This window comes from Prionailurus viverrinus, chromosome C1, assembly GCF_022837055.1.
Source record: "Prionailurus viverrinus isolate Anna chromosome C1, UM_Priviv_1.0, whole genome shotgun sequence".
Classification (NCBI taxonomy): Eukaryota; Metazoa; Chordata; class Mammalia; order Carnivora; family Felidae; genus Prionailurus; species Prionailurus viverrinus.
Genome location: NC_062568.1, coordinates 214,079,019 through 214,089,780, shown reverse-complemented (window position 1 = coordinate 214,089,780; position 10,762 = coordinate 214,079,019). Strand labels below are relative to the sequence as shown.

The 10,762-nt window shown below is 53.0% G+C and overlaps 1 protein-coding gene across 7 annotated transcripts; it reads right to left on the bottom strand.

The window, feature by feature from the left end:
• Positions 1–94: 94 nt before the first annotated feature.
• On the bottom strand, positions 95–9,297 carry CCNL2 (cyclin L2). Of its 7 annotated transcripts, none has more exons than XM_047869171.1 (11): positions 8,938–9,293; positions 8,518–8,592; positions 8,144–8,253; positions 7,214–7,334; positions 6,173–6,237; positions 3,599–3,698; positions 3,291–3,395; positions 3,065–3,206; positions 1,458–1,569; positions 1,292–1,384; positions 95–1,127 (listed from the first exon to the last, which is right to left on the bottom strand). In XM_047869171.1, the coding sequence occupies exons 1-11, from the start codon at positions 9,241–9,243 to the stop codon at positions 773–775; spliced, it is 1,584 nt and encodes a 527-aa protein (XP_047725127.1). In that variant the 5' UTR covers positions 9,244–9,293; the 3' UTR covers positions 95–772. The 7 variants fall into 7 exon arrangements, 5 of the variants coding, with proteins under 5 accessions (XP_047725127.1, XP_047725128.1, XP_047725129.1 ...); XM_047869172.1 differs by having other exon boundaries at positions 1,458–1,566; XM_047869173.1 differs by lacking the exons at positions 7,214–7,334; positions 8,144–8,253; positions 8,518–8,592; positions 8,938–9,293 and adding an exon at positions 5,143–5,582 and having other exon boundaries at positions 3,599–4,357; positions 6,173–7,140.
• Positions 9,298–10,762: the final 1,465 nt, after the last annotated feature.

The window sequence follows — 10,762 nt, the reverse complement described above, 5'->3', positions numbered from 1 at the left end:
AATGAGATCAGAGCCGGCAGCACAGACACACCACGAGGACGGTGCCGCAGGCTGTGCACGGGGACAAGCAAGCAGAATGACAAACTACACGTTCTTCAGCGTCCAAATGTCCTGAGTAGAGAGAATTGTTTATTTAACCACGTAAAATGCATATATAGGAAACTTCTCTATTTAGGAGCTGGTGGCCTGCACTCAGCATCGCACAGATAAAAATATACGACTTTCAACACAGATCTAAATACCTTCACATTTTAAAAATCCGAATTCTCTACACAAGTTTTAAGCTGACGGAATTCAAGTTCTCAGTTTTCATATATAGCTTTAACTTGTATTAAACACATGTTTATTTACAAGGTGGATAGAGAATAAGGGGCTATTAAGGCCATTTCTCATTGTGAAATGCTGCAAAATATGTACATAAGTACAACCTAATATAGGCAAAGATTCTAATAGTCATTTTCTTGGTTTAACGTAATTCAGTATCGGTACGGGAGTAAAGACACAGCCTGTCGTTAGCACCAAGCCACACCACCAGGACGTCCACATCCAGCAGCCACGGGGCTGCTGCTGAGGTGGGCCCTGTGCCGGCACAGCTGTGCGCCGTGCCCAGGCCGGCCTAAAGGGCACCTCGCCGGCCTCTGGATTCCATCTCCAAACTCATCACAAGGTCCAGAGTCAACAGCCGCTTCCAAAAAGAGTCTCACCACAGGGCCAGTCACACCGGGGTGTGCACACCAAGGGTCAAAGGGCAGCGCTCTGGGAGCCCCACGCCTCACCTCCGATGCCTGCTGTGCCCAGGGTGATCCCGCTCGTAGCGATGGCCTGTTCGCTCGTAAGACCGAGAACGCTCCCTTCGCTGATCTCTATAGTAATGACTTTTCTTCTTGTATTTCCCAGAATTATCTGGCCGCTCCCGTGAGCGGCTTCGAGAGCGAGAGGAGCTCCGGCTCCGGGACTTGTGTGGCTTCTGGGCGGGGTACTTGCAGTCCTTAGACTTCCGATAGCTCCTTACCTTGGAGCCTTTGTAGGGAGCACCTCTGTGCGCCTGTCTCGGTGGGGAGTCACTCCTGCTCCGTGAGCGGCTCTGCGACTTGGACCCGCCAGACGTGGAGCCACTGTCACTTTTCCTGTTAGGAAGGACACCACCACCAAGCAGATGACCACTTGCCCCAACCACCTCAGGGTCAGGAGTGACTTTCCCGAGGGGCAGCCACACCCCCTCTAGCCACCCTGGGGAAAAGACCCCCCCTTGCCAGGTGCAGGTCCCGGATGGGCCCTGCGCAGCACATACCTCCTCTTAGGAGAAGCAGATCGTGACGGGGACCTCGAGTAGCTCTGCTCACGACTCCCGCTCCGGCTTCGGCTCCCTCGCCCCTTTGGCAAGCTGAGGACACAGGGAGAGCAGTTACAGACCTGAAGTCCTTCCGGCCGACCCCAACAGCCTGCTGGGTACTCACCCGTTCACCGGGCTGTCAGCCTTGGCTTTCTTCATGCCCTCCATCTTCCTCTTGGCGTTCTTCACAGACAGGGGGGAAGGCTTGTTTCCTTTACCTTCTTTGGGGGATTCTGCTAGAAAGAATCAAGAAGTTTCTTATCAGAGAGGGGCACCTGGGGAGCTCGATCGGTTAAGCGTCAGACTTTGGCTCAGGTTATGATCTCGTGCTTCAGGAGTTCCAGCCCAGCGTCGGGCTCTGTGACGTCAGCTTGGAGCCTGGATCCTGCTTCGGATTCTGTGTCTCCCTCTCTCTCTGCCCCTCCCCCACTCACTCTCAAAAATAAACATAAAAAAAAAATTTAAGGGGCACCCGGGTGCCTCAGTCAGTTAAGAGTCCGACTGGCTCAGGTCGTGATCTCACACGTCATGAGTTCGAGCCCCACGTCAGCCTCTGTACTGACAGCTCGGAGCCTGGAGCCTGGAGCCTGCTTCGGGTCCTCCGTCCCCCTGTCTCACTGCCCCTCCCCCACGCTTGTGTGTCTCTGTGCCCCTCTCTCAAAAAATAAACTTAAAAACAAAGTTTCTTATCAGAAAACCGTTCTAACAAGAAGCACACTAGCAGAGCAAGACAACACCACTTCTGTGGGACTTGTGGAGACTCCCCGTTCCCGGCCTGGGACTCAGAACCTAAACACGCACCTGAAAGATACAGAAAGGCCACCTGTCTCACTTGACTTCCCTCAAGGACTAGGGATGTGCGGCATGCTTAACTCTAGGCCCCGACAACAGAATCTGCTGCTCCAGATTTATGCTGTTTTCATCAAGAGAGCAGCTAACTAGGTGGGCTGGATAAACAAATGCATTTTGGAAAGCCTGCCCACGTCTCTTGCTAATAAAAACGTAAGGAAGGAAGGCGCCTGGCTGGCTTAGTTGGTGGAACGTGCAGCTCTTGATCTCGGGGTTTCAATTTCAAATTCCACGTCGGGTGTAGAGATTACTTCAAAATAAAATCTTAGGGGCACCCGGATGCCTCAGCTGGTTAAGCATCTGACTCTTGATTTTGGCTCAGATTATGATCTCACAGTTTGTGAGTTTGAGCCCCACATCGGACTCTGCACTGACAGCCCAGTCTGCTTGGGATTCTCTCTCTCTGCCTCTCCCCAGCTCACACACACGAACTCTCAAAATGTATCAATAAACATTTAAAAATCAATTAGGGGTGCCTGAGTGGCTCAGTCGGTTGAGCGTCCAGCTTCGGCTCAGGTCATGAGTTTGAGCCCCACATCGGGCTCTGTGCTGACAGCTCGGAGTCTGGAGCCTGCTTTGGATGTCTCCCTCTCTCTCTGCCCCTTCCCTGCTCACGCTCTCTCTCACTCTCAAAAAATAATAAACATTTTAAAAAATACTAAAAATAAAAAGTAAACATTACAAAATTACTTTTAATAAAACAAATTAAATCTTAAAAAGAAGACATACAAGCCACGAAAACTCCTTTAGGAGCACGCCTCTCATTTCAAAGATCACCAAACATCTGCTGGGGACCCTGGTGCCTACAGACTGCTCAGGCCAGCAGCAGACACAGTTCTAAGAAATCTGGAGGAAAGGAGGGCCACACACCCCAACACTCACCCAGCTTGGGGGCAGGTGAGAACCCTGAAGTGCTGTCCAGGACCTGGGTGCCAGCAGGCAGCAAGCCCTTGGCCTGTGCCTTGGCCTCTTCGATGGCGTGCCTTCTCTTCTCCACTTCGCTTTCAAGGTGTGTCAGATCAACCTATGAGAGTCAAACTCCATTTACTCAGAACCAGATACCTCTAGTCAAACACAAATGCGTATGTTACATGGAAAAATATAGAACCTTTTTCCGGGTATAAAGCTGCAGAATTTTTAAGCAGATTTCTTGAATTTCTTCTTCAGTTGCTCCAAACAAAAGAAACCAGTGGGGACGATTGGGCAAAGGGATCTGTAAACACAAATAGCATCACTGTCAATACTTTTCTTCATGGCCAATCAGATTCTTAGGGCAAGAAAATACAAGCCTGCCGGTCACCGAGACATGCTTTCTATTGGCACTGATGAGCATAATCTGAAGGACGCTACATAGAAGTTTACTGGAGACTGGAGAAAGAATCACACGGGGATCCCCTGTGGTGGCACAACACTGACCTCCAGTGTCCGGGCAGCAAGATAAATGCAGGCGCAGGCGATGCTCTCAGGCTGGAACCTCACGAAGACGTCTGTGCGAAGGCTATCGTTCATGTAATTCCTGAAAACCAAAGGCAGGAGGAACTGCAACGCCCCGGGCACCCCCAGGATACCCGTGTGCGCCGTCTACACAAGATCACTACTCTACGCAGTCTACTCCTAGGCTTAGAGCTACACAGTCCTGTGAGGCTCAGGATTCCTGGAGAGACATTCTAGCTGGGTTTTGTTGAGTACAGGATAGGAAAACAGGGAAATTACTGGAAAAAAATCTAAAAAGCTGGCTGAATGTCAGACAACACGTGTTGCTATGAAAGAGAACCGACTTTAACTTTACTTTTCCCTCAACTTCTGGCTGCTCTCGTGCAAAGCACAATGCCTCAGAGAAAAAAGGTCTACCGTAGCGGTTGAAATGTACTTGATGAAAGGAATCTAAATGCTCAAAATCCATAGTGCAGAGAAACATGCAAACTCAAATGAATGGGCTGAGCAGGCAGCCTGCGAGGGCTCTTCGGAGACAAGCCGTCCTCTCGTGTCCCTTTTCCTTGAAGAGGCGCTCAGGGTCTGGCCCTTCTCGTTCCGTGATGGAGTCCACTTGGAAAGGGAAAACACCCTTGGGTGCATGGGAACATCATGCAGAGGAAGACTCAATGCCCAAAGGGAAGTCCTCTTCTCAGGCTTATCAAAGAACCGTTTCCAAATTGTCCCATTTCAATAAGGAGTCTTAAAATGAACATTCATAAAATCAGACAAAAGCAACAAAACACTACAAGTTTCATCATAATCAATACATTTAAAAAACACTGTACTTTAGAAGATATAAAAATACAAAACATTTGCATTTTTAATAAGCTTAAGGGTTTTAAAATTGGCTACATTTCAACATTTTCTTTTAGATCTGTTTCTCTAAAATAGACCAAAATCAGATCTCATATTAATTTCATCAATACTGCAAAAACGACAGATGAATTCCAAGAGAAGACAGTCAACTAGATCATACATTTACTGCTCCTAACGTATCCCACTCCGGCGAGCCTTAAGATCAGGCCACACCCACAGGGGAGCCAAGTCAGGCTGCCGGATTTGACTGATACCCCCACCCCCCCACCCCCCCAATACCTCTGCCCTAAACCCTGGCGAAGGGGACACACAGACCCGCTCCCGATTTCTCAGTGATACAGTCAACAAACGCCAGCTAGTGGCCCCTGGCTCTGGAAGCCCTTGCTCCAGGCACCGAGAGGTAATGGAGGAAAAACCCATGTGATGGCACCAAGGCCGTAGGTCTCAGAGCAATTCAACTGAACAGTTCAAACACTTCATCAACATAACCATCAGTAACTTTTTTGGTTCTAATAAATGTTCAGTACTCAAACAGTCAGAACATTAATCTACTAACTTTTAAATCCTAAAAACAAAACAAATGAAGTCCCTGAAACGTGTATTTTAACTTATTGTACATCTAAGTTACAATATAAAAAGTGTCCATGAAATAATGTAAAGATGCACACCTTTTACTAAAACGTGTCAATACTCAGCTGCTGAAAAGAGCAACTTTAGGACTTCCAGGAATAATGACATAATCCCACTCTGAAGTCTGAATTCCCATCAGCCAATTCTTAACGGCTTTCCGTAGAAACAATTTTTAAGAGAAAGGTACTGCATCTTTATTGCACAAGAACAGCAGTTTTAAAGGGACAAAATTCAAGTCAAGACAGTTAACTCTAATCGATACAATTACCAAAGCACGACAGAGGATTACAAGAAGCACAACCGGCAGAGAACCACAGCAGCAGTCGGCCAGCACTATACTATCGAGAGCATACCACCGTCTAGAGCCGGCCTTCGGCGGAGAGCCTGCACTGGACTGGCTGAGGACGGCCGCTGTCCCTGCACCAAAGCGCTTGGACAGTAGAGGAGAAGTCTTAGTCACTTACCCTCAGAGGCTACCCTTTGATTGAAAGAGTACAGAAAAGAAAAGTCAAAATGGGTTCTCTATTAGAGATGGCATAGCACCAGACAATTCAGGCAGCAAAAATATGACCCTTACAGACTTAACTCGGTGGAAAAAATTCACAAAGCACCCAGCACTGACTGTTACCCTGGGCTTCATTTCTAGCACATATGCATCGTTAAAACCGGTCCCCCGAAAAACTTTATCCTAACCCTCTCTCTCCCCATAAGATCCTCTCTAACGAGAGGCAGTTGGAAGCAATTTCACAGGAGATACAGGACCACTACATCGACGTTGGCACCGACGTGGGAAAGATCGTGACGTGCCAAGTCAACCGCCCCCAAAGGGAAGCCCAGTAAGTGCTGTCCCGGAGGGTCGGGGGAGGGTATGGGCCACCTTACCGTTACACCAGTGCCTGATATATTGGGGAGGCTGACTGGAATTTACACAGCAGGAACACTGGGCACTCAGACAACTCCAGCCCACAATCAAGTCATGGGACCGACTACCCACTGCCCAAGTGCCTCAAATCAACATATTCCTGCACTGCCCTTGCTGCTCTCATAAAACAAGGAAAGTAAACTCACCATGAGGTCTGGACCAGGTGCTGGTTACGCTCACACTCTAACACCTGAAGGTACATAACGATTATCTGGAAGATACAGGTCAGGCAGTTATTACCAAGAACGCCAAGAAGCCAGAAGCCAGATCTTGAGAGCGTCCATGCAGCAAACATGAGCCTCATGCTAGATCCCAGGGGTGGCTCCTGGTCAAATGCCCGGTGCACAGTTTGGCTGGAGGGGAGTTTTTGCTGACAGGCCCCGCTACCTGCTGTCGAACCCAGGCAGCACAAAAGCACGTGAGGACCAGGCTGCTCCCACAGCAGAGGCGGCCTCATTTCTCATGGCCATCACAAGGCTGATTCTCATTCTCATCTTCGACATAGTTTCCACCAGTGAGATCAGCTTGTCCTAAACATCTCTGCACCCTAGTCACCAACTTACACAAGACACGGTGTGAAAAAAAAGTTCTAAAAACTACGGTAACTTATCAAGAATTTGAATGAATGCCAGAAAGTCAAACAAGCAAGAGAGAAAAGATACGAAGACATGCACCAAAAAAAAAAGGGGAATAAAAGCAAAGATGCAAATTGCAGTCTTTTTTTTTTTTTTTAAAGAAATTTGTGTGCGTGTCACATAAAAGTTCCCCTGGTGCCGTACGGCAGCCACGCTCCTCGGCGGACACGCGCCACAGCGTTGCTTTAGCTCATTTCCAAACAGAGGGTTCAGAATCCTTCCAGTGCCCCCAAAAGAGGAAATAAGGCTATCACTAAAGCAACTTCAGAAAATTAGTTGTCGGGAAAGAAAAACATAAACTGACAGATTCCATTTTTACAAGTTCATCGCTCTCTGTGGAAACTCAAACTTAACGCCATTTCCAGAACTCTCAAACACGTGCCACTAAAATTAACGGTATGAGAAGACTAACAAGTAACCGTTCTGACGTTTTAGATAGAAACTGGAAAACCACATCAGGGATACATCTAGTCCTCTTCAGAGTTTTCGACCTTGGTGAGAACGGAGCAGTGGCTCAGGTGGGCTCACGTGGCAGCAGGGCCACATACCCACCTTGTGAGGGTGCTTCACGTGGACACAGAAACCCAGCTCTTTGAGAACTCGTCTTTCTGCCTTTATAATCTGATTCTTTAAGTTAACGTAATCTTGGTCCAACAGCAGAGGCACAGGCTTCCTACACAGACAAAGCACATGTCCACGTAAGGGTCAAACAGAACAGTCCCTCGAACCCCGATGACCGCCAACCGGTGAAAGTCTACGCCACACGCCACACCATACACGTGGCCTAGGAAGCTCGCTTCGTCTCCTTTAACACAAGCAGAGGCTCCTCCACAAACCCCGGCGCTAAACGTACTCTTTTCCTTCCACGACCAGCCCAAGACGCACAACGAGCACCGAGCGGAAGATCTCGAGACCTCATCACACAAGCACGTCACCCGGCTCAGGACGCAAGTGTCGTGCGTCGTAGACGAAATGGAAAACCGACAACCACAGACGTAGACCGTTTAAACAGCCAGCGGCTGCGCTTTCCAAAGGACTCGCGTCAGCCTGAGGAGCACAGTCTGGGTCGTCCGGGCGGTGGTGCTCAACCGGGGGGCAATTCTGCTATCCCGAGGCCACGTCGGGAGACCCGGTTTGGCCGTCACGACCGAGAGAGAGGTCGGGGATGCTGCTAAACACCCTGCCACCCACAGGACGGTCCTCGAGACAAAGCACCACCCGGCCCGTGAGGGCAGCAGCGCGGAGACGGAGGACACAGCTCCAGAGCGTTTGAGAGACTGGCGTGGGCACACCAGGAGGCCAGGGTCCCGCAACCGTAGCCACAGCGCCCTGCCCTTCTTGCCGCGGATCCTTCGCTCAGGAACAGCACCCGGTGCGGACCTCCTGGGCCGCAGGCCCTGTCCCGGGCGCAGCTTAGCACCCCACACCCAGACACCTTCGCGCAGCCTAACGGCGAACACGAGCACACCAACGCTTACTTACTTTTTCTCTCTCAGGTGTCGAAGGCGATGGAACACATTGATGACGTCCCGTATCCGTCTCGGAGCCTCTTCTATCTTGGAGGCCAGGTGAACACAAGCCATCGACACGTGCTGGAAGGTGAGCATCGCACACACAGGTGGGTTCCCTCCACCGAGACCCTCCGCCGCCTCAACAGCGCGGCAGAGCAGCGAGCGGGGGCACCCCCGCAAGGGCCGCTTCCAAGAGGCCACTCGAGTCCCGGGGGCTCCCCAACCCCTCACGTACAGCACCCCAGCCAGAAGGCAGGTTCTCGCTCCTCTGAGCAACCCGCCAACAGCAGCCCAGGTTTTCCCTCGGTGGATTTCCGCGGGAAAGACACGGGGGAGCACGCTTACCTCCATGGAATGCTTCACAAAGGACTTGGTATAAAAAAATCGCTGGAACAACACCTGCCCTGTAGCCATGGCCACCTGGAAAAGAGAAGAGTTCCCCTCACTTCTAAAGCCACGACCCAAGGCTTTCGCAGCGCAGTCCCCTGGTTTCGGGCGACGGACACAGGAGCAGGCACTAAGCCGTGTCCCCAGTCCGCACAGGCTCTTCGCGCCCCGCCGCCTCGCCTCCCTCATCGCCCCTGACGGACGGCAGCGCTGAGACGCGGGGCCGGGATCGGCGCGGAGCCCGGGGCCCCTGCGGGGACGAGGAGGGGTCGGGGGTCGGCGCCAGGCCCGGCCCCGCCGCCAACAAAGGGCCCGACGGCCTCCCCCGGAGCCGGCGCGGCGGTTACCTCGGCCTCAGGCTCGCGGCCGCGCCCTCACCTGCGGCAAGCGGAGCAGGATGCCGGCCGCCTGGATGAGCTCGCAGCCCACCACGCGGAGGTCGGTCTCTGTGTCGGTGTCGAGGCCACTCGACATGGACGGCGTGAAGCGGAGCTTGTCGTCAGGCAGGAGGCAGTTCTCCAAGGTGATGAGCACCCCGGAGTACAGCCGGTCCCCGATCAACATCCCCTGCGACCCGGGGGCTGCGTTCCCCGACCCCGGGGCGCAGACCGCTGCCGCGGTGGCAGCCGGCCCCGGAGTCCCAGCCGCGACCGTCGCCGCCGCCGCCGCCGCCGCCGCCGCCATTTTGTGCCGCTGACTCCCCTTCGGGCTCCTTCCCGGCAGGGCGGCTCCTCGCGAAGATCCACAGCCACGACTGCCCCGCCCCCTCCGCGTGCCATTGGTTCGTTCGGCGGGCGGCCCGGCGCAGCCTTGCCGCGATTGGCTGGGCAATCTACCCGTCAGCGTCGCGACAGACGTCGACGCCGGAACCCCGCGAGGGCGGGGGCGGGCTCGTTACCCAGGGGACCCCGCGGCGCCCGGGTGAGACCAGGGTCTGCGGCCCGACCCGGAAGCAGTACTGGCGGTGCCCTGCCCGGCGAGTCCGAACCTTCGGCACAAAGCCTTGGCAGCTCGTGGAGCTCCCGCCGCAGCCCCAGGGCTTCTTGGGGGGGCGGGGTCCGGCCTATCCTGAGAGATTCTGCGCGCGGTAGGCCGACCCCGCGCCGGACCGGCGGGGCGCGGCACCTTTGCGTGAGGGCGCGTGCGGGGGCGTGGCGGCTTTCTTTCCGCCGGGATTGCGTCCCGAGAGCCGGGCTGCCCGGGGCGTGGGAGCAGGGCCCGCGGAGGCCTCCGGTGGCCGGTCGACAGGATGAAAAGATTGGTGCGCTTGCTGGTGAGTTGTCTCCAACCCGCGCCCGCAGCCATGGGGTGCGGTTTGCCGGAGTTGATACGTGACAGCTGGCGTGGTCGTTATCCTTGGGGTGCAGATGTTGCCACCAGATTCCTGAAATTCTTGCCTTCCAAACGGGGGCCACGGGAAAAGTAACTGTAAACGTTGAATTCGATGTTTCTGCGGAGCATGGGAAAAGGCCTTAGTTCTTCCCGGGATCGGGGGAAAGAGAGCCAGGGTGGATGGCCCCGGGAGGGTGGGAGGGAGCTTGGACTTTATTTTCCGGTGGGGAGCCTTCGAAGGGGTTTGTGCATTTGTGAACCCCTCTTGATCCTGAACCTCTGTTTCCTCATCAGTTACTCCTAGCTCTCTCAGGGTTTTTATCTTTTTTTCTTTTTCTTTTTTTTAACGTCATCTGACAGCAGTACTGCTATCGCATCTGTACCAGAGGAGTAACTGCGGTACAAATGATTTGTACCGAAACTTTTACCAGGACTAGTGCGAGAACCCATGTGAGGATGCTGGGAAAGCCTGGGTGAGGGGCAGCTGGGGTGGGGCAGGTGCAGACACTGCCCTCGCCTCAAACTGCTCAAACCCAGAGGCCACCATTGGCTTTCACCCCTGGTGATAACTTGATTTTGCAACTCAAACAGTGCCAGCCAAGATCCAGCCTTTTTCTCATCTCACCCCTACCTCATGTTGGCAGCTCCAGAATGTCCTCACACTGTTCAGGAAAAGAGGAATTTTTTCTTGTCTGGAAACTCCAGGAAACAGCTTGTTTCTCTTTGGCACTGCCTGGGTGATTTTCCCATCTCCTAAGTAGTGGCCAGAAACGAAGGAAAAGCTGATGGCTCTAGCCGGTCAGAGCCAGGCCATGCACCCAGGCTTACATGAGGGGAAACCGGGATCCTGTTGCTGGGGGGAGAGTGGGTG

What these genes read in the sequence shown, in the direction of transcription:
- CCNL2 (XM_047869171.1), bottom strand. Translation starts at nt 9,243, where the DNA reads ATGGCGGCGGCGGCGGCGGCGGCGGCGGCGACGGTCGCGGCTGGGACT. An exon ending in CGACACCTGAGAGAGAAAAA is followed by an intron (nt 7,335 to 8,143) that starts GTAAGTAAGCGT and finishes TTGTCTGTGTAG; the next exon opens with GAAGCCTGTGCCTCTGCTGT. An exon ending in AGCTTTATACCCGGAAAAAG is followed by an intron (nt 3,207 to 3,290) that starts GTTCTATATTTT and finishes TGACTCTCATAG; the next exon opens with GTTGATCTGACACACCTTGA.